At 36.9% G+C, this 24000-nt stretch overlaps 1 protein-coding gene across 1 annotated transcript; it reads left to right on the top strand.

The window, feature by feature from the left end:
- On the top strand, positions 1–23356 carry ATP6V1B2 (ATPase H+ transporting V1 subunit B2). The gene is made up of 14 exons (XM_063085992.1): positions 1–153; positions 6925–6980; positions 10762–10860; positions 11623–11716; positions 11849–11926; positions 12443–12582; positions 12919–13020; positions 13519–13616; positions 14742–14865; positions 16453–16603; positions 18062–18144; positions 18874–18978; positions 19828–19957; positions 21953–23356. Exons 1-14 carry the CDS (start codon positions 18–20, stop codon positions 22090–22092), a joined length of 1536 nt encoding a protein of 511 aa, XP_062942062.1. The 5' UTR covers positions 1–17; the 3' UTR covers positions 22093–23356.
- The last annotated feature ends 644 nt before the right edge of the window (positions 23357–24000 follow it).

Here is a 24000-nt window from a genome sequence, read left to right as displayed (position 1 = left end):
GGGACGGAGGAGACAAGATGGCGCTGCGGGCGATGCGGGGGATTGTGAACGGGGCCGCGCCGGAGCTGCCCGTGTCCACCAGCGGGCCAGGGCTGGGAGCTCGGGAGCAGGCGCTGGCAGTTGCCCGGAACTACATTTCCCAGCCTCGCCTCAGTGAGTATCAGAGCAAGACGTAGCTCGCCTGTGCTCTTCAGCGTAGCCCTTCTCTCCCGCTCACCTGCTCAGCCAGAGGGTGGGGGGTGGCATTTGGTTTTCTCTTCCGCATCTCCCCCGACCCTGACCCACGTGTCTCTGTAGAAGGAGATTTGCATATACCTTACATTTTCCTGACGTTGGCTGGCCGAGGGCAAGAGCACCAACGGGAAGTTTTTCCTGGGGTTGGTGGGTTCCTGTTGCTGCTCCCTCTCCAGCTTCCCTAAGCTGGAGCATTGCCAGGCACTTGCTTTTTGTCTCTGAGAGCCACTTCTTGTCACTCCGATATTAATCTTCCCCGACTTCATTTGGATGTCTAGGGGTCGAGGGAACGCCCCTTCCCATCCCCTCCCACTGGTGAGGACCTCCGGCAGGTGGTAAGCTCCCACCGAGGGCGGACGGTGGAGTGCCATCGCTGACGTGGTCAGGCCTTTCGTGGATGGAGGTCAGGCCCAAAGCCACAGGGAGATGCGGCTTGTTGTTCGGTGGAAGGGCTGCTCCGCGGGAGGACACCTAGGTATCAGAGAACGCTACAGCTGAAAAGTACCCTGCAGTCATCTAGTCCGACCTTCTCATTTTACAGGGGAAAAGCCTAAGGTTCTGGGAGGAGTAGGACTTGCCAAGCTTCAGACACCTAATTATTGCTAGAGCAGGAACTAAAAATATGAGTTTCTTAACTCGCTAGGCCTTTTTTCTGCTGTTGCCTCCTCATTTATTGACCAGTTAACCAAACTTGATTCTTTAGGGGAAGCCAAACAGCTTTGCCCATATGTAGCATATATGCATAATATACACATATGCATAGGCTTGTTTAAGTGTTGCGATTATGAAAAGGCCTTAAGTGGACATCTCAGCAGTTCCGGAACAAATGGTTCTTGATTACTAAAGAGTACAGTTGTGTAGCATCAAACCTCAGCTTCCTTAGGAACTGGAGATGAGCCTTTTTAAAAACTTGGGAAAGCACCTGATGTTTCCCCAAGTGCTGAGAGTGCATTTGCACTGGTTAATTGCCAAAGTGCTTATTTGTGGGCGGCTCATTGGTTAAAAGGAATTTCAGAGGAAGGGTTATAGTCTGGGTGCTCTCCAGCCTGACTAATCCCATCCTGATCTGTCACTGGGTCATGTGATAGCACTGCAGCATGAGGAAGAAGAACACATTTGATTCTGTGGATTGCTGAGATGGGCCTTTTACAGTGGGATTTGTTGGAATTAGAGAATGCTTGTTGGGGGTTTGTATGAGGTGAAGTAAATGTTTCAGTAAATTGACAGATGTTGCATTCTTACATAAAATTTGGCAATAAACTTATACCTAATAATTACAAATTGTCTTTTATAAATTGCATTTGTATGTTTTGCTTTTCTTTGGGCAGAACAGATAGACATTAGTGGTACCTCTAGAAGAAGGTTATTGAGGGTGCAGTAGTCATTTTCTGTATAAATTAATCATTAGATGTCAATCCAGAAAGTATCAACTAAAAAAATGACATTGTTTAAAGAGTACAGTACTCGTTAAGATTATAAGCCCTTAAGGGAGATAAGTATGATTTCTCAGCATTCTGTGTGTGCTAAGTCAGTGACTGAAAAACTTATCCAGATGAGATTATTCCTGACAAAACTGTTGCATCATAGTGTTTAAAACTGAACCTTTAGAGGTCAGGGATCCTTTTTGTATCTCCAGTGCCTAGCACAGTGCCTGACACATAGAAGGTGTCTTGTTATTGTTGAATAACTTTCATTTAAACCCGTTGTTCTAATAGTTTAGGGCATAGATTCTTAACATGGATGAGTAGAGAGTTGGAATACCTAGTTGAGTTTCCCTCATGTGTCTGGGTTATTCTAAAAAGCATAAATGATATCATGCTTAAGCTAACAACTAACTGCATTTGATTATCATCTTTTTCCTATTTTGCTACATTTTTAATTCTAGTTAACAGTTTTAATTGCTTTTGAATAAATATTGATCAACCTTTTAATTTTTGTAATTAATGATGATGATACCATGTAAGGTGGTATGTTATAGTTAATGTGTATTTTTTGAAGGAAGGAATAGGGTAATATTGGCAGTTTGTACAAATTAGATCCTGTTTAAAAACAACTTCAGAATTATAGGGTTATTTAAAAGAAATGGAAGGTAAGATATTCAGACTTGAAATTAGGAAATAATTTTGAGCACTTGAGTTTGATTTTCTTTTAAACTTTGAGCAGGTTTCTATAATATACATAGTTGTTAGATGCTGCATATTTTGAATTCAATGATCTCTATTTTTCTTGAGACCCTAGATCAACTCACTTAAGTTTCTTACATTATAAAATAGAGCTAGCCCCAGCAGAAAGTTAAACAAAAGAATCTTCTTGCCTTTCTTCTAGAACTTGAAGTTCTAAGTGCTCACTGTTCAGGCTGTGGGTCTCTACTGTTCTTGCACAATAGAAGGAGATTGCTCTGGGATTTTGTTTTGCTTATAAGGAAGAGACGAAAGGACTAGGACTCTATTATGCAATGGTTGTAAAATTTTCTCTTTGAATATTTCACAATCATTAAGTGGCGTTAGTAGTGCTGAGCAATCTCTCATTCTGCAGGAGGAAGAGGATGTCATCTGACAGAATATGTGATCCTTAAAACTTTTGTAGATTTTTGTTTTTAAATGTTACTCCATAAATATTTATTTCCTGCTTGATAGTTCAGAATCAAAGATAAGATGTTTAGGTTGTAAAATGTGTTAAGTATGTAACGTAAGCATATGTCTGTTATGTTGTCAGCTGTTATGTTGTCAGAAATTCTGATCATCCTCTGTACACCTACCTATGGACTCAAGTTCTTGTTCATTTGGAAATTTTCAAGAGAAGAGTGGTCATTATTTTGGTAAATAGAAATATGTAATTTATGAATGCATTTTGACTTTTTTGAAGAGCAGCTTAATGTCTTTGACAGTGTACTCTAAACTGATGTCTCTGCTTTGGGTTTTTAATGGCAGTAATGAGGAAGGCTGAATAAATATTGTCAAGGGATAAAAGGTAGTGTTCTCTACTCCACTTTCTTTTCAAGTAATTTTGTTACCATGGAAGAGAGCTATAGTTTGTATATAAATTGTCTTCTAGTACCTACTTGTAGCTCCAAGTACTAGGAACTGTGTGATCTCCATATTTTTAAATTATACTGGGGACTAAAGTTCAGAAATGTTATAGTGTCATAGAGTAACAATCTTAGAATTAAAGGGGGGAAAAAAACATTTACAAGCCTGGCTGCCCCGCTTAGTAGGAAACTTCTCAGGGCCTTAGTTTCATAAATATAAAGTGAGACTGTTTCAGCCATGCATACCTCATAACGTTTTGTGAAGATAGAATCAGATAGCCTATCTGAAAATGATCTGTAAAAGCATGCAGCACTCTCCAAATATTAAGTTTGGTAGTATTTTTGGTGGAGGCGGTGGGGGGTTTGGATTGGGTAGTTATAACATTTATTAGCTTAGTTTTGTTTTGTTTTGTTTTGCTGGCTGCTACAGGGATTGAACCGTGGACCTTGTGGTGTTATCAGCACCACTCTCTAACCAACTGAGCTAATGGCCAGCTCTATTAGCTTAGTTTTTATATGTCAGTTTAATTAAAACCAAGCATGTTTAACCTCTGATTTGTATTGGAAGTGTCATGTTTCTTGTGCTTTCCAATGAGGGAAAACTGCTGAAGCACCTCCATCAGATACTCTCTTCTCTGCTTAAACTCTTCCAGTGGTTATGACTCCACTGCAGAAAGATTGTTTTGCAGTAGTGACAAAATGTGGACACAAGGGAAGTACTGCCTGATGCATTAAATAATAAAAATAACCTATATTTCATAGCTAAAATTGCAGACTCGTGAAATTATTTTGGGTGGTATGGCTACATAATTCTTGCAACAAGAGTGTACCCCACCACACAAAAAGGAGCAGTTCAGTTTTAGAATTTGGTCTGCCGTGAAGAACAAGTAGCTCTGGAGTCAGACTATTTAGGTTTGGATCCTTGGGCAAGTTACTTAATTTGTTTGAGAATAAATTTTCTCTCCTAAAACTTGGAATAATAATAGTTAACTCATGGTCTGTTATAGACGTTAAATGAGAATTCCTGACAAGTACTCAGTAAGTGTGTTGGTGGTATTGGTGTTAATCAACTAATTTGCATGTTTACTTACTGGCATTTTAAAAGGCTAGTATGTACATTGCTGCAAATTTAGAGACTCTTCTTTTGATGAAGTAGAATCTTGTCTTCTGTAGCAGAAGTCAACTTGATTCACTGTATTCAGGAAAAGCTATGACTAGTGTTTATTTTTCTTGGTCATGCTTTTTCTTATGACTGGCAAAATTTCATAGTTTGGAATGAGCTTGCATTTTAAACATGAGATTCTGAAGCATCGTTGTTGTAGAGATTAGAAGTTCAAAGGAAATTAAATCTTGTTTAAAAAGTAAGGGGAATTTTAAGAACCTGATGGATTTTATTGATGTTGCATTTTATTCAAAGTAGAGTTTATTGTAAATCTCAAAACTAGATCCCCTACCCCACCCCCAACTGTTTAGGTTAAGGTTTTGGAAATATCTGTGTTTCTATATTTTTAATGTAGCTCACTTTCCATTTCCACATAGCAATTTTAGAAAGTCATTGAAAAACAGAATGGTTGGAATCTTTTAAAATGAGAACAATGAAGAAATTTTTTAAAAGGTCAGAATTATATATTTTTTAAAGAGTATTAGATTATTTTAAAATGGGAAGAATTTTCGTAAAAGTGGCAGAAAATGTGACAAATGGAGTCTTTGTAGTAGTCTTACGGTCATGATTAATCCGTTTACATTATCCATTCAAATAGCTTACTTTTTTTTAAACTGTAACTTGCCTTTTATCTAAGGTTAGAAAGAAAAAAAACAAAGCAAAACAAAAACTCAGTTTGGGGGCTTCTGTTGAGACAATAACAGTTTCTGATATATTCAAGCAAATATTTGAAGTCAGGATTTAAATATCTTATTATTATGAAGGATGGAGGTTCTTGATGGTGTTTGCCTGCTCTGTCTCAGCATTTGTACCAGGGTGCTTGCTTCCTGGTCTTAGACTGAAGGAATTGTGGTTTTAAATTCCAAAGCCCCTTTAGTGGACAGACTGGTTATTAAATGGTTTCCTCATTCTTGGGAGTACACACCAGAAATCTCTGTCCAAGCTCATTATAAGACCTCAGAAGAAATCATGCAAGTGAAAAATTCCCAATTAGTTGACAGCTTCATAATAGTTTTAGGCCTTGTAGTAAGTTTTCTTCAAAAATGCATGTTACGTATTTTTTTCAGCAGTCCTCATTATGAAATTTAGTGAATTTTGAAGTTGTCTGTTAGAATTACTCTTCCTGAGTATTCTGTTTTATACCTGATTACCATTACACTTGTGAGGAAGGTGCAATGGGGTTGAACAATGGCCACCTCCTTTCTAAAATGAGGAGTTGGGTAGTACCTTACACAGTAGACTAGCTAGCAGCTTACTCCTAGGGCATACTTTGCAGTGGAAAATATCAGTCTCAAACCTGGCGGTAACATTTGACTTTTTTTTAAAAGGATACTTATCTTATTTGTCCCCTGGCCTTTCTTTCCATTGTCCACTCCCTTCTGCACAAAGCTCTTTTCCCCATAGTTTTTTATGACACCACTTAATCATGGCTTTTATCTTACAGGCTCTGTTTTCTCAGATTTCTTCCTGAGTTTTGTCACTTCTGCTTAAAGTTATTAAGGATTCCCTTTCTTTTCCTCATCTTCCTAGCTGAGTGCTGCCTCATAAGCTTTTCCTTTTCTCTCCGAGGTAGACCTATTATTGTTTTTGCTTACATAAGCCTCTGCACACCTCAGTTAGAGACCTTATCTCATCACATTCTAACCCCCTTCCCTACATGAGACTATGAACTTTTTAAAAATTTAATAATGTATTTTATTTAATATATTAAAAATATTTCAACATGTAATCCATTAAAAATATTAATGAGGGATTTTACACTCTTTGTTTTTGTACTAATTGCATTTTACACCTACAGCACACCTCAATATTGATCAATCACGTTTTAAGTGCCCAAGTAGCTACCTTGTAGCTAGAGCCTATTGTATTGGACAGTGCAGTCTTAGAGAGTTTGAATGGTCGTCACATGGAAAGGAAATTCATCTTTTTCTTGAGAGTTCTTCTAGAAGAACTGACATTGATGAATTAAAATATAAGGAGACAGGTTTGACTCAATTTTCAATACAAGTATAGTTGGGTGAAAAATGAATTGCTCAGTGTGTGGCATTGAGCTCTCATTTACTGGACTTGCTGAAACAGACTGAATGATTATCTCTTTTTTAAATTTTTTTTAAAATTTTACTTCTCAAAATACATTGTACTTGATTTTCATGCCCCTTTACCCGTTCCTCTCCACCCCCTCCCTTCCCCCTGAGACTATGAACTTTTGAAGGCAGGCAGGGTCTGCCCCTCTGTGCCTTGATTTTGTATCCCAGGTATATAGAACAATGACTTACTCATAGTAAGGATTCAGGATGTTTTTTGCTAGATGTTGGATCATGAAAAGTTGTACAGGAATAGGCATATTTTATAAATTCATTGAAAAATGTTGTAGCTGTTTGAGTGTGCCATATTATAATAGGTGTGATAAAGCAGAGGGATGTTTTTTGATAATACCGGAGAGTCAGTTTGGGCTTTTGTGCTATTTGTCTAAAGCTGACTCTTCTGTGTTTCTTTCCAGCATACAAGACAGTATCGGGAGTCAATGGCCCACTTGTGATCTTGGATCACGTTAAGGTAATACCACTATCTGTTATGGTCTGACTATTTATTTAGTTAAAAATGTGGCATTAAGTCCTGTTTAGTACACTTTAAATTTTTGTTGTAATTTTTAAGCCATTCTTTGGTTTGAATGTCAGTGCTATATAGGGGACAGGAGTTTTAGACTGCAAGTCAGAAGATCAGATTTCAATACTGGATCTACTGTGTATTCTGTGTGAATCCCTAGCCTGCAAAATAAAAAGAAAAAAAGGAGAAAAAAAGTCAATTCTGCCTAATAGGTTTATTAAGAGGAAAAACAACAGCAGTGATACTTATGAGTGCATTTTATAACCTGCAGGATGCTCTTCAGATATATGGTGTTTTATAGCCCTTGTCATAGACTGCCATGTGTTACAGTTATTTTTTATCCATTTGTCCTATCTTCTCTACTAAATTTTCAGCTCTTGAGTGAACAAACAATGCTACTTTTATCTTTGAGGGCCTGACGAGAACAGATTATCTCAATAGTGACTAAAACCCTAAAGCACAGTTTTTATTTATTCAGTTTGTTGTAAGGCTCTTTAGTTACATGTTACATTTTTAGCCATACTTATACTCAAGAATTATAAACACTGGTATTATCATCTTAGAGAGGCATAGAGTATAGTCTGTAATTGGATACCCTGGACTAAGATTCCTGCCTCAGCTCTATGATCAAAATATCTTCAGAGAAAGTAATTTATATAATATGCTTTCTAGAACAGTAATTCTACATTGGTGTTACTGGGGTGGATCAGGGGAGAGGCACACAATTACTAGTTTGTTGACAGAAGTTAGTGATGGGTGTATGTTTGGCATGTGACCCCCCTCAAAGCAGAAACTTAATTGAGAAACGTTTCTTAAAAGAAAGGGTAAAGTGCATTGTCTCTTCAGCTTTATTACTGAGATAATATTTTTGTAGATGACAGGTTACTTATACAAAGTAATCTTGAGATAAAGCCTAGCAAGTTTACCTCCTGGTGAATTTCATACTAATCTGCAGATTGATTCAAAGCCTCAGTATATCCCACTTAGGTTGTACAAGATTTAGGCATGTGCCCATAAACGTTTGTGAAAGAACAGAGTGTACACTTTTATTTTTTGAGTAAAATATTAGGAAGCCTTATTTGTTTATCTTTTATTCCCCCCCCCCCCATATTCTTTGTTAAAATTTTTTGGCTCATATTTTAAAAAGATAAAATTTTTATATTAGTAAGTGTACTATTAAACAGCTCAAAAAATATTTGAGTTCCAGTGTGTTAAGTGTTGAGCGCAGCACAGAAAGTGGAATGGTAAACAATGAGAATGGGCCCTCGTCCAGCGAAGCGTAGTGCAGTGGAGAAGCAGATAGACACATAACTGTGTAGTTAGTAAGTGCTGTGAAAGGTGCATCAGGATGCTGTGAGATACAGTAATGGGGAAGACTTAGAAAACATCTCTGAAGAATTAATTTCAAGAGAACTAAAAAAAAAAAAGAAAAAAATGTTTCATTGAATGTTACTTTGGAGTGTAGCTCCAGGTGAGGAAAAACTGATAAATAAGTTTTATGTAGTTGTAAAAAGAATTGGTTTATACCATGAAATTTAGAATGGGTTTTTTTTTGGTTTTGTTTTGGCCTTTTGTTTTTAACTTAAAGCATATATGTAAGGTCAAAGAAGAGAAAATCTTCTCTTGTATCAGAATAGAGGAAGGTGATGGGCTGCTTACCCAACTCATTTTATGAAGCTAGCATATCTTTAATTCCAAAACCAAAGGTTAGTACTAGAAAAGAAAAATATAGCTATTCTCACTTATAAACAGATACTAAAATTCTTAATAAATACATTCACATGTTAGGTATCAGCAAAAATATCTATGTAAAAAATCACAACATTATCACAAGGTAGAATTTATCCCAGTAATACAAAGATGATTTAATATTAAAAAATATAACAGTGTAATTGAGCACATTCATGGATTAAATTAGAAAAAGCTTATGTTCTTCTCAGTAAACCAACTCTCTTCACACATGAGAATTTGACTTGATAAATGCAACATTACAGGGCCCATGGGGACACTTTGTGCTACTCAGAATATTGTTGGGGCAACTGGTTTTCCATATGGAAAAGAATGAAAATGAGAAAAGTAAAACTAGATACCAAAAATAAATCCAAGTGGATCAAAGACCTAAACATGAAAAATGAAGCAAGCCTATTAGCAGACAACATAGAAGACCATTTTTATGAATTCAGGTTGGAAGGTTTTCCTAAATAAGACACACAAGGCAAAAATCAGAAAGGACCACAATTCATTTTATTACATAAACAGTTTCAAAACTTTTAAAACTTTTGTATGGTAAGATACCATAAACAGAATTGAAAGACAGGAAACAGGACTGGGAGAAGGTATATGCAAAAGGATTAATTTCCAGAATCTGTAAAAGTCCTACAAATTAATAAGAAAAGACAGATTCACTTGGTAAGTGAGGAAAGGATATTAATAAGCAATTCATAGGAAATGAGGTTTGAGTTGTCAGTAACAACATGAATGAATAATGAGCAGTAATGAGCATGAAAAGATGCTCAGTATCAGTAGAACTCAGGAAAATGCAAACTAAAACGATGCCATTTTTTAGTTCATCACAATGGCAAAAATTAAATTTAAAAATATAAGATTGGCAAAGATGGGATTAGTGGGTACATTTTTTATACTGCTAGGGGGATTGTAAATTAATACAGTCCTTTTGCAGAGTAGTTTGGCAGAAAATGGGCATAGCCTGTATGTAGCCTACCAGATACCTTAGGGGGAAACTCAGGCACACTTGCAGGAGCAGCCGCATGCAAGAATGCATTGCAGCATGTTTGTGCTAGTGTTAATTTTGCAGCAACCTTGAACTCACTCCACTGGTAGAAGAACAACTGAATAAAATGTAGTATAGTCATTTGACTTCTTTTAACTGCATCTGAACTGTTTTAAAATTAATTCTAAGATGCCCATTTATTCACATTTTAACATCTCCAAGGGCATTACAATCCTTATGATGGTGCATCATAGTTTAATTGGCAGGTGTTCGGGCCCCCCCCCATCACACAGAAAAGTGATGCATCTTTCAGTTATGTCAATAAGGTAAATATTAACAACAAATAGTAATGTAATGTTAAGCATAATGTCAAATAAAACAAGTTGCAGAATGATATATGTAGTATGTTGCCATTTATGTAAATAAAACACTAAACTATATTTTTGGAGGCATGTATTTTAAAATAGTAAAAATGAATTAGATACATATCTGGTTAAGAGAACTAGATTGAGGGGGTGATTTGAGAACTATTTTATTATAATGGTAATTATTATTTAGTAACATTATTAAGAACATTAAGTTCTTCCTCCACTCCTCCCGTCTTCATGCCTGGCATACAGGTGATGGCATGCACACAGCCCAGAAAGCAAACGTCAGTTCTGAGTGGTGGGAACATAGTTATTTGTAATTTTGGTACCTTTCTATGGTCTCAAAACTTTAAAACATAAACATAGAGGAAAAGCAGAAAATTTAATTGCCATGTTTTCATTGATTTAGGACCCTTTTCTCTGTACCTTATGCTGTGTTTGCTGGTATATGTGGCCGTGTTATGTAAGGACTTAAATTGCCTGAGGATATTATAAACTCTCTCAGCATAAACTGTGTGTATTGGGGAGTGGATCACACATGCATACACGCTATGGTAGAGATAGAGCATTTAGAGCAATTTGGGGAGCTTTTAAAATGTTGATTATTGACCCTTTATTTTTTCCTGTCTAGTTTCCCAGATATGCTGAGATTGTACATTTGACATTACCAGATGGCACCAAGAGAAGTGGGCAAGTTCTAGAAGTTAGTGGTTCCAAAGCAGTGGTTCAGGTAAGCATCACTTTAAAAACCAGGCCAGTTGAACTGTTTCCTAATCACAAACCCATAAGGAACATTACTTGTTTTTTTTCTAGTGATTATTGTGTAAGTGTCTTTGGAGATTGATTACTGGCTGCAGGGGAAAAAATTATTGTATATTTTCTTGCTCAGTGTCAGCCATCTAGATCCATTCTAGTCCAATAACTCCACTGGTAAAATGGCTTTGTTTGTTAAAGTGGATAAAATAGAAGGAAAAGATGGAAACATAGAAGGAAAGAGATGAAGAGCAGAATTCACTGCTTATGAGATGAAATCAAAATGATATGAGTCTATTCCTTTAAATTGTCTCTTATAGTTTCTATTTTTTAATGTTATCTGATTATGAGAAATGATGGTTTTCTCAAATAACAAGTTCCCCTGAAAAATAGTTTAGAGCACAGGTTGACAAAATTTCTGTAAAGGGCCAGACAGTAAATTTTTAGTCTTTGTGGAGTCTCATGAGGTCTCTTGCATATTCTTATTTCTTTTTTTTTAAGCAATCCGTTAAAAATGTAAAAAATGTTCTTAGGTTGCTTCTCAAATTTGGCCTGCCAGTGTGACCCTTGGTCTAAAGATTGATAATTTGGTTCATCACCATAAATATTTCTTTGTTTATTACATTAAAAATAGTATAATTTATGTATTTTACTTTTTAAGGGCTGTTTAACAGACAAATAAAATGTAAGTGCCCATGATCTAAACTTTTTTATCATGATTAATTCTTTTTCTTGACAGGTATTTGAGGGGACTTCAGGTATTGATGCCAAGAAAACGTCCTGTGAGTTTACTGGGGATATTCTCCGAACACCAGTGTCTGAGGATATGCTTGGTAAATGGATATTATTATTCATTCTGATCAGAGATCTGTTTCCTTTTAAACATATTTCCATAAAGTCTAAAAAAAATATGAACATTTGTAAGTCAGTGTTTACTCTGTACTGTCTTGTTAACTGTTTTCCAGGTCGGGTTTTCAATGGCTCAGGAAAACCCATTGACAGAGGTCCTGTTGTACTGGCTGAAGACTTCCTTGATATCATGGGTAGGAGCAGTAAATGAATTTCTGTGCTTTGGGGAGAATAGGCTCTGTCTTGAACCTTTGCCAGATAGTGATTTTTGTGATGTCATTTTGAGTAGATAACTAATGCTCACCGTAGGTTATAAGTTACTTTATTTACTATTTATAAATTAACTTCCCCTGGAAATCTTTAAAATTTTATATGATATCTTAAGATGTTGTAAAATATCGAGGATATATCTGAAATGTATATGGTAAAACCATGGCTTTGATTAGGATTTCTCTCTTATTCACTGTACCTTTGTTTTTCTTTAGGAGCTTGAGAGTTCTGCTACCATGTTTTGAGAGTCTATAAAAGACTAAAGGAAGAAATCATTTCAAGTTTCAGATTTTTTTTTAAAAAACTAATTTTTTTAAGAGTAGAGAGAAATGCTTTCTATAATTCTTATCTTCTGGTGCTTTTTATTTTTAATTTAATTTGATTTCTACTTCCTTCATGAATAATGTGTATTAAAATTTTTCCTTTCGGAAATGCTTTAGGTCAGCCAATCAATCCTCAGTGTCGAATCTACCCAGAGGAGATGATTCAGACTGGTATTTCAGCCATAGATGGAATGAACAGTATTGCTAGGGGGCAGAAGATTCCTATCTTCTCTGCTGCTGGGTTACCACACAATGAGGTGAGAACTGTGATCTGTTTGATATTAAAAAGTAACAGGGAGGAAGTTCTAAATGCATCACTGCTTATTGAGAAACCAGATAAAGGGTTTTCAAAGTAAATAGCCAATGTTATTGTTTGTATAACTCAATTACATTGAATCTTTATTCATCATATCTGTCTTCTTGCTTACCCTTGCATGTCTTTGCAAAAAATACAGAATAGTTTTGTTGGGTATGTTCCCTAAAACATACAGTTTAATTTGTAATCACAATTCCAAAAAATTTAGGATAAAAGTTATTTTGTTGTAAAAATGTTATTTTAGAATTCAACTTAGTTCTTTTACAATCCTTACCAGATTGCAGCTCAAATCTGTCGCCAGGCTGGTTTGGTAAAGAAATCCAAAGATGTAGTAGACTACAGTGAGGAAAATTTTGCAATTGTATTTGCTGCTATGGGTGTAAGTATAAATTTTTTCTGTTTTAGTATGACATATAATTAATTACTTGTGTTATTAGAACAGTGTAGTATACACAAACATAGTTGAATTTATCTCTGGATAAAGAAGTTTCAACTTGGCATTTTAGCTAAAAAATGAATTAAAATTAAGCATTTGATTGAAACTTAAAAATAATACACTTTGTGCCTAAAGCAGGCACTTTAGTCTGTTGGTTTTGGGAAAATTTTTTGGATACTTGAAACTTTAAAAGAAGGAACAATTCAGATCCATAGCTTGGCCTTCATCAAAAATGAATGTTGAGGGCCGACCCTATGGCGCACTCGGGAGAGTGTGGCGCTGGGAGCGCAGCTACGCTCCCGCCGCGGGTTCGGATCCTATATAGGAATAGCTGGTGCGCTCACTGGCTGAGTCCCGGTCACGAAAAAGACAAAAAAAAAAAAAAAAAAGAATGTTGAAAATTTTTCTTCTCGCAGTGCTGATAAAGTCATTGCTTTTTAGGTAAACATGGAAACTGCCCGGTTCTTCAAATCTGACTTTGAAGAAAATGGCTCAATGGACAATGTCTGCCTCTTTTTGAACTTGGCTAATGACCCAACGTGAGTAAATAGAGCTATTTTCTTTTTGTTCACCCAGACTTAGGGTCAAAAATGTTATGTAAGACTAGGCAGGTAAATGTTATAATGAAAGCATACAGGCCTAGGAATGAGGTAATCCTGTATTTAAGTTCCAGCCCTGCTTCTTGGTAGTTATTTGGTGTCGGGCAAATTACTTAGGCTGTGAAGCTCATAAGATGTAAAAGAGAACACTTGTCTCACAGGGTTGTTGCACGTGTTAAATGACATCGTGTGTATAAATGCCTAGCATGCAGTCGATGCTCCATAAGTGATTTTTCCTCTCACCTGAGAGATCTGGCTTCCATTTCTTCCCTCTCTCTTTCCCTCGGCACCACCCACCTCCCCCTCAGTCTTGAGAAACTGTATAGCTCTATGAAAGGTGATGAACTCACTTTCTGTTGGACCTGGACAAAATAGGGTTGGGAAAGGCACAAAGGAGGGGACAGTTCATGTTTGCTTGTCTGAGATAAGAACTGTTTTGGGAGAACTTTCTAAAACCCATCAGAAATCCCTTCTCATCTTTCTCATCCTTCACACGTCTCCTGCTTTGTTTCTGTACAAGGCTTATCACTAGACATTCTTTAGAACAGTAATTCAGATAAGAAGCTCTGAGAAGGAAGTGCCCAGTAACAGCATCTCAACTAATGAACTGACGACAAATCTGACTTTGTCTAAAACCAGTGAACTCTGTTTCCAAGCAGCTTATGTGAACCTCTCCCTTTTTGCCTATAAAAGTCTTCTCTCACCCTTCCCTCACCTAGTGCATTCATGGCTTGCTATAGTTTGTATTGCGGATTATAATCCTATTTTCTATTCCAGAATATACCCAGCATGTTTGGAGATATGTTTCTCCAATGTGTTTTTTCTAGGTTAACAGCTCTGAGAAATTATAGGGCATTTATAAAATAATCAATTTAACTTTGTAGCACTAAGTCATTCTTATATAAATACATAATAAAACTGTGACTTACATAAGAATTTTTAAAGAAGTAATTGCTTTACTCTCCTTAATTTAAAACTTTAAAAGGGAAACTACTATTATTTCCAGAATCATTTTTTTTTCACCCTTTTGGTCTGAGTGACCTAGGACTTAATGTTCTTTTTCAGTATTGAGCGAATTATCACTCCTCGCCTGGCACTAACCACAGCTGAATTTCTGGCGTACCAATGTGAGAAACACGTATTGGTCATTCTAACAGACATGAGTTCTTATGCTGAAGCACTTCGAGAGGTAAATTTTTTTTTTCCTCTATTAAACAAAATGGTTTAATTTTCAAGGTTATCTTGTCCCTTTGCAAGTTTTCATTTTTTAAAATCATATTGTTTAAACTCATTGTTCATATGTTAGTAGAATACCTTCATTAATCAGAAAGGAAAATACAGCTTCTTTTCTGTCAACTTGGTGGAAATTATTAGATTAGAGGATAAGATGTAAATCATTAGCCTGTTCGTCATACTGTCACCGTTTCCGAGAACTGATTGTAGAAGGGAGTCAATAACGCCAGCTATTTATTCAAGTACTCTCCCAGGTAGTTCTGTCTCTGTCCAGACTGCCAATTTTTAACCTCTTTCAGAATTCCATTTTTAATAATGTTACTATTTAAATAAAGACCATACTCTGGCAACGCTCTCTACAAAACTATTTCCTTCAGAAAACCCAATATTATTCAGGTATAATATTAAAATTCTTTTGGAGTGTTTGTTCTAATACAGATTCCTGAAATTTTGAGTATGTTACTCTTTTAAGCATGTAAAAAGGGAGGAAAGAGACTTCTGAAGAAATATGCTGTATAAATGTCTGTCTATCTTTAAATTCTGTAAGATCTATCACCCTGTCTCACTCTGCTACAGTGCTGTTACGGACTAACTCTGGGGAAGGACTAGTTTTTTTCCCTCATCTGTCACAGACCAGTACTTTTGTAAGATACAATAAAAATGAGTTTTTAGAAAAGTGAAATTTTAAAAATAGATATACAGTGTACAAACCCAGATTTTTTTATCATTATTAGATTCAGTAGACATAAAATTATTCTGCCATATTTCCGTGTTTCTACGTGCTTATTTCCCGTTTTGTACTGTCTCACTGCACATCGATCACAGCTGGTCTGCAGACCCCACTTTGAATAGCACTGCTGTAGCACACTCTTTTGGAAGTACCAAAGTAGCAAGTTGTGTTTAATAATGCTTTGGGTTCTTGGTGGTTGTAGGTTAATATGTACACCTGTATTCTAGCCGGCATGTCTCTAAGAGAAAGATCAGTTATTACTATTCTTACTTTGTGCAGTGGAATGGACTCCTGATTTTGTGATCCTGGGAAACTAGTTTATCTGACCTTTGATTCTACTCGTAAATTGGGGCTAGCAACTTTCCTTGTAGGGTTGTGAGGATTAAATTAAATAATGTATACAAAGTGCAACTAATGATTCCTGGTGTACATTTTCTTCTCTTTTGTTCTTTTTGGGATGAGTTTACGTAAATATGGCTAGTTCCACAACATGAAATAAACCTTGTGAACTAAGGATCTTCTTTCAGTTTTAAAATTAACTTTTTGTGATTTGTCAAATTGCAAGCAGATTTTGTTCTCTCAAGCTATTGGAAGATTTACAAAAAGCTTCTGTTCGCCCTTGTCAGCATTTTTGTTGCAGAATAATTTGAACTTATGTTGTTAGAAGATTTTTCTAAATCATCTCTTAAAGGCAGTATTTAAAATGAACAATATGGGATCTTCAGCTTTGTTATTTGCCATCAAATGTGCTCTAAGCGAGCTTTACCTTGTGTATTCTGGTATGTGATATTCTTCTCCTTGATTTACTGTCAGGTGTCAGCAGCCAGGGAAGAGGTTCCTGGTCGACGAGGCTTCCCAGGTTACATGTATACAGATTTAGCTACGATATATGAACGTGCTGGTCGAGTGGAAGGTAGAAACGGCTCTATTACTCAAATCCCTATTCTCACCATGCCTAACGATGGTAAGTTTTTGGTTTTTGGATTATAGCAGGAACTTTGGCAGGGACTTTGATTATAAGAGAGAAGACCATCTACCTTTTTGAGTTGAAATTCTTTTGAGAGTTCATCCTGCAAGAGTTTACCTTAACTAGTTATTTGTACTTCAGTAAAATTTTTTATTTGAAAAATTACCCATAATTACCGTTATCTTTTTGTGGGAAAAAAGTAATTTTCTTTGTAATTAAAGCTTTAATTTTTATTTATTAGGTATTATTGAGTGCCTGCTGTGTGCAGGACATTGTTTTAAGTGTAAGGAATTTTAAAAAAGAATTTATGGTCTCTCCTTAATGTAAGTTACTCAGTCTGGTTGGGGATATTTTTTACGTGAGCAAACCAATAATATAAGGTAGCTTATGGTAAGTACCAAGTGAAGAGCACAGATAGTAAATGCCACAAGACTTCAGAGACAGAATTTTTCACCCAGGCTTGTTAGAAATGACTTTGTTTTACTGTGTCTGTGACGTACGCACTGCAGGGCCTGAGTGTATATTCAGGATGGCTCCTGGAATGAGACTGCTCAGAATTCCTCAGATGTTATTGCCGTATTATCCTTATTTTAGCTTTTAAAAAGCACTTTTATAAGATATTTTTGTAATAACTCACTGTAGTTGAGCATTGTTCTGAGTGCTTTATAAATATTCACTTATTTGATCCGCACAACAACTTTGAGCAGATGCTGTAGTCTGAGGCACAGGGAGGTAAAAAGTAATTTATGAAGATGAGAAGCGATAGATTTAGACCCAGGTGGTCTGAATTCATAATTCACACCAACTGTTGCACTGGACTGCCTCTGGCATGAAAAGGATTCGTTCCAAGGAAGTAGCTACAAAATTACTTTATGTAATTTAACACATTTAGAAATGTATTGTTTTGTGTGACCTTTTTGATGTTGCCTAAGTAGTTTTACTTTTCTTGTCTAACATCCTTTATTTTGCATGGTGAAATGTTGCATATCCATCTGAGGGATTTCTGTAAGGGAACTTTGTGTTTAAAATGGAATTTTATGGGTATTTCAAGGAGAGAGCATATAACTAGGAGAACTAGTAGTTTTTATGCAGCTAGTTTCTCTCACAGTGCCAACACGTATAACTGCTGTAACAAAATTAACCTGTCTAATATGGTAGCCACTAGCCACATTTAACTAAGTTCAAGTTAATTAAAATTAAATAAAATTTGAAATTAAGTGTTTCAGTTTCATTAGCCACATTTCAGGTGTTATTTGGCTAGTGGCTACCGTACTGGACAGCACAGACACAGGAACATTTTTGTCATCACAGAAAATTATTCTGTTTAGTGCTCTTCCGGGTAATGTGGTAGGTAATACAGATTGACTTCCTGTGGGTTTGGTTATATGAGATGGCTACTTTAAAACTCATAAACTGAAAATGCCATGCTTAACATCGTATGTCTTCCTCTGGTAGATATCACTCACCCCATCCCTGACCTGACTGGGTATATTACAGAGGGGCAGATCTATGTGGACAGACAACTACACAACAGACAGGTATTTGATGTTTGAGTGATGCTGTGAAGCTTACAGATGTACTCTGTCAGTACTCCATAGTGACTTTGATTTTGCTCATTGGCATTATGTTGCTTAGCAAGTATCAACTTGATTGTTTTTAATATGGCTATAAAATTGTGATTTCTGTATACTAATATTCTGGTGAGGGCAGAGGGCCAGAATTAAGAATGATCACTTTTCTTATTGTGCCTTAGAATGGAGTCAGTTGCCCTAAAATGGAGTCAGTTGTTTCAGAGAACTTTTTGGGGGTATTCTATTCCTTGATGATGTAATCTGCCAATCTTGTTGTTAATAGAAAAACAGATTATTGATGGTTCTGTAATAAGCGCTGGCTTCTAGAATCAGCTTTTAGGTGGAATTATTGTTAATCTTTTTATTTTGTATATGATTTTTTTGAGTCAGCATTCAGAAGATCATTTAGACTTGATACTGTGGTAGCACCAGGCAGATGTTGAAAATTCACAGTTTTTCAAAATAGTTTTGTGCTGTTTTAAAGATTTCGTTCTTGGATTTGATTCTCAAAAGAAATATTATTCCATAAAGTGTTCTTACTACCTTTTCTTCCCAAGAAAAGATATTAGAATTCATCTAGAAAAGAAATGCGGCGGTTTTGTGTAATTTAAGGGGTAGTAATTAATTTCAGATGCTTTTCTACCAGTAAAGCTTGAATTTTGTATTTGTGGTTTTTTTCCTCACATTGTACCCAAGATTTACCCACCTATTAATGTGCTGCCCTCACTGTCACGGTTAATGAAGTCTGCTATCGGAGAAGGTATGACCAGAAAGGATCATGCTGATGTATCTAACCAGCTGGTACGTATGTTCTAAGGATGGTGTTTGAAAGAAATGGATGGCTTTCTCAGTCCATTCTTTCTGCTATCTTACACCTCTTTCTCCTTACAGTTTTCTTCTTCCCATCTAAGTAGAATTTTAGTGTAGGCTTGTTGTGGAATCTGTAGTCACGCACTAGAACCAAAGTAGTCTTTTTCTCATAAGGATAGATGCTGCTAATCAAGATTAAAAATAATATTCTTGGAACCCATGTCTAATGGTATATAAGTGAAAAGCTAAGCCGTAAGGTCATTTCAATTTTTTATTAGCAATTTTATTAATGATTATAGACTGTTCCTAAAAGGTTACTCTAACATATTTCTTGCTTAACGTATTAAGCAATCAATCACCAGAACACTAAAGGATACAAATTCATATATTTTATGAAATCCTTGATTTCTACAATCATGTGAGATTACATACCAAACACAAATAAAGAGAAGTACCACAGAGTAGAAATGGTAAAGCTACTAATACCACAAGTATTTTTCCTGAATGGGACTTTGAGGTGGATTTCTCCATGAATTAACTATGAGTTCTGATTTTCAAATGCTCTATGAAGGGTAAGCTCACTGACACATTGAGGAAGTGTATTTCTTGCAGTGTTAATAATGCTTTTGTATTGCATGACTGAAGTCTCCTTTCTGAGGGAGAATACTTTATAATAAAATCCTTCTGATACTTCCATCTGAACTTCATGTGAATTGTGTTTGTACGTTCCTTTCATGGTCTCTTGTGAAGAAAGCTACAGCAATACATTTATACATCCCAGATTACTGTCAACATGTGTAAAACCTTATCTCTGTTCTCATAAACATTTCTTTTCTTTAGTATGCATGCTATGCTATAGGAAAGGACGTTCAAGCCATGAAAGCTGTAGTGGGAGAAGAAGCCCTCACCTCAGATGATCTTCTTTACTTAGAATTTCTGCAGAAGTTTGAGAGGAACTTCATTGCTCAGGGTAAGATTATCTATTTTCTTACCGACATAAAAAGCCTCATATGTCCTTCTGAGGACTTCTTTCCCAATCTGAAAGAATGAATTTACATTGGTCTCTATACAGTTTTCGCTGTGATTAGAGAAGAGGTTTTCCAGCTGCCTCTCATGTTTTTGCTGTAACCCTTGGGCCCCTTCTCCTCTGCCTTCTAAACATCTTGGGAAGGTCTGAATTGATTATCTAGTTTTTTAGCTCCCATCTCATTTTTTTCCTTCTTCTGTGCACTTCTGAACTCGCCTTCCAACTGGCCTTCTGCTGTGCTGCCCGACTGGCCAGTTCTCTGTCCTCATAACTTCTTGGCAATGATCTCCTTTGGCTCTGGGGGTTTGGGACTTTTCCTGATTCAGTTGTTTTCATCCCCTTTTCTCATTTCTTATCTTCTTGCTTAACTGTTAACATTCCAACAAGCTAGTTACCTGTTCTTTCTGTGCTTTTCACCCTTGCATTGGCTTCTCACTGTGCTGTGGACCCTAACTTGCTATGTTTGATCCTTAAGCTCTTTCTAAAGCTCTAATCCCACATGTCCAACTGCCTGAGGGATACCATTATTGTTTATGCCACCATCTCGTCAGGCTCAGTATGGTCAGAACCAAAGTTTTTCTCAACCGGCTTCCTGCCTAGCAGTTTCCTTTTCAATTTCTGTCTGCCTCTGGCAGGATCGCTGTCCTAATTAACCCAGCTCAGGACTGCCACTGGGCATTAGTCTTAATCTCCTTCGGCTACTCTTCAGTGGTCAAATATTTGTTAATTTGTGGTGTTCTCCTTTAAAATACCTTATCCTATTCTCTCTTCATCCCCATTACGATGCCTTAGTGCTTTCTTTCTCAAATTTAATATGCTTTTGAATCAACTGGGGATCTTATTAGAAGGCAGCTTCTGATTCAGTAGATCTGATGGGGCCAGAGAACTGTATTTCTGTGAGTTCCTGGGTAATGTTGAAGCTGCTGGTGTCTGACCACTCTGAGTCGTATCACACTTGTCTTAAAGCTTAGTACAAGCCTTTGTTCCATTATCTTTGGTCATTAACGACAGCCTTTGCACCAGTCTCCCTGACTCTTTCTATACCATTGACAGGGCAAATTTATTACTGATTTTATTGGTTGCCCTTCTACTAAAAAGCTGTAATGGTTTTTGTCACACAGCATAGGTAGCCTTTTCAAACTGCTTTGCCTGGTCTCTTTCTGGTCACCCTGGCTAATGTTGGTGCTGTTCTATTCTTGATCTCAGGAGTAGTTACAACAGGTGTGTTTACTTTGGAATAATGCATGAAGCTATGTACACTTGGGATTTGTGCACTTTTCTAATTATGTGAGACATTATTAATATTAAAATCCCCAAAATATACATGATTGTTGGTTTTTTAATGCAGAAACTCAATACCTTAAAGAAAAAAAAAAAGTGAAGTTTTTCTCTAGAAAAAAAAAAAACCCAGAACTCTAGTCACTCTTGATTCTTAGCTGAAGAATAAGATTTACTTGGGGGATGAGGATGATCCTGCTATTAAAAGTAACAACAGCTTTGAAAACCACTGAGCCACGCCTGTATTCAGGAGCTCAGTTGGCATTTAAGGCATTCTGAGCATCTGTATTAGTCTCTCAAGTTCACCATTTTCTCCTGTGTAAATAGGGAGACTGCTTTCCTCACTTATTTCTGGACAAAACACTGGGTCTAGTTTCCATTGTTCATGTGTCCTACCCAACTGTCAAAGCCCAGCTCAACCCTCCTCCCACCACTAGTCTACCCACCGTCTCTAGCCCTTTTCTGTTTCACGATGGTGCTTGTTGTCTGTTCCTGCGTTTCCACATTCAGCCTCGTCCTGTCTTGAGAGTCCTATGTTTTGTCTCCTCCTTTTTTATATTTTATGCTCACACGGCTAGTGATGTAACAGAATAAATACTGAGTAACAGTGATATGATGGAAGTAGTTTGCCTTTATTAATTCAATCTCAATTTTCTTAAGGTCCTTACGAAAACCGCACTGTCTATGAGACTTTGGACATTGGCTGGCAACTGCTCCGAATCTTCCCCAAAGAAATGCTGAAGAGGATCCCTCAGAGCACCCTGAGCGAATTTTACCCTCGAGACTCAGCAAAGCATTAGCTGCTGCTTCATCCTTGACTTGGTACTTCTTGTGAAATACTGGTTCTATTTTCTCCTTTCGCACTCTTCCACCCCCACCATTGTGCTGGAGTTTACCGTGTTACCCTGTAACTAAAAACAAAGAATAGGTAACATACTGTGCCAGTGTTGCAATGTTTTAAACTGCTAACAGACTTTAAAATATCCCTTATTCAGAAAATCTGGATCTTCAGTGCTTTGTTTAAAGTAGCTGCAGGGATGGAGGTGACGTTTTCTTATTGATGTATGTATTTGTACATAGTGTCCTCATCATTTGGGTCTTCTAGACCTTACCTCTCAACCCCCTTAAGAGTATCACTATCTGAAGTTATAATGCTTTGGTTTGTAAATTAGGGGCAAGATCAGGTCTGACAAAGAAGTCTCTTGGAAGAGCCCAGAGGCTCTTTACTGAGTATTTTCTTGTGTATCATTGGTGTTCCTGTCGGTCTGTGCCGCAGCTCTAAGCAGGCAGTTTTCACTGTCCACTTGCTCTTGCCTGTATAATGAATAGATTAGCAAAAGGAGTTTTCTTTTCCTCTTCACTACATATGAGTTGGGATTCCTGTGTCTTATAGTTCTCCCTGTGAGTAACACACAGAATCATGCAACTCTTGCACAGCTCGTGTTTACCTAATAGCAGTGAGATGCACTGTCTTGGTGATCCTTACTGGGTTTCCATGTAGAGGAATCAGATAATTAAAACAACTAATAGAACTGTTGCTTGGAAAGAGTTAGGGAACAATAAAAGAAGAAAGAAAAACCTATATTCGTCTACATTCTGACATGCTAACAGTGGTTTACATTTCTAAAGTGTTTACCAGACACTGAAGGCAAGGTTGGGAGGATAAAGCTCTTATGTTTATGGATATTTTAAACTCTGTTAGAGAGCAGCCTTTGGAAAGTCCTTGATTTGGTACTGCTTTCCAACCTATCTCTACCTTTCCAGGGTAATCTTGCGGCACAAGTGATAGCATTGAAAAGCTTTAGAGTTTATTACTTCCTGCTCCTTCTGATGTGAGCCCTGAGCTATCTTCTATGCAGTTCTGCCGTGTCTACTGTTTGTTCTCTTTGTGTCCTTTGTTACTTGGGTGCAATAGCAACTTCTTACTCTGTGCATTCCATCTTTCAAGTTGTGTAAAGTTCTTCACTTTTTTTCTCTGGGGGGTGGGGGGAGTCAGCATGGTTATATTTTAATGTAGAAAATGTGACGTCTGGATATAAAATGAAAATAAATGTTAAATTAAATGGAAGCTACCTAAAGCGACTCTGTATCTTCCAACTGGAAAAGCAGCAGCAACAAACAAATGTATGATAATGCATCTCTTCAGTTCACAGTTTGGCACATCATAACTAGTAGTGTGAACCAGCTCCCTGCGTTAGGGGGGGCATGGCCCATGTTTAAACCCTTCTGTCTTTCAGGCTGCCCTTCCAAGCCCTTTTTGGTAATGACTCCTGCAACATGCTGTAGTTTGAGCCAAGGTTGAGAGTTACTACAGGTGCTCTATAGCATTCTTTGTTTCAAGCATTTTCAGAACTTCTAGGACCTATCTGCCATGCACAAAAGAAGATGATAAATAAAAAATACATCTTGAAGCAAGTTAAAACTTGCCTCAGATGAAGTCTTAAGTGGATGACTGGTATATAAAGCAAGCCCTCTGGTTAAAGCACAGGGGTGTGGTGTCCTGGAGGTCCCTCCCATTTTTCCTTCCCTCAATTCAAGGCAAGAACAAGGAAGACCTGAGTTCTCTTTCTGATTCTGACTCTAACTATGGCGCTGCTTAGTCATTTAACAAATTTGAGTCTGCTTTTTATGCCTTTCAGAGTCATAATAAGGACTAGAGAGTTCGTGTTTAAAACACCAGAACAGTGCCTGGTCCATAGCGAGCACTT

Source organism: Cynocephalus volans, chromosome 2 (genome assembly GCF_027409185.1).
Source record: "Cynocephalus volans isolate mCynVol1 chromosome 2, mCynVol1.pri, whole genome shotgun sequence".
Lineage (NCBI taxonomy): Eukaryota > Metazoa > Chordata > Mammalia > Dermoptera > Cynocephalidae > Cynocephalus > Cynocephalus volans.
The sequence above is the reverse complement of the archived record's forward strand: the minus strand, read 5'-3'. Positions and strand labels throughout refer to the sequence as shown.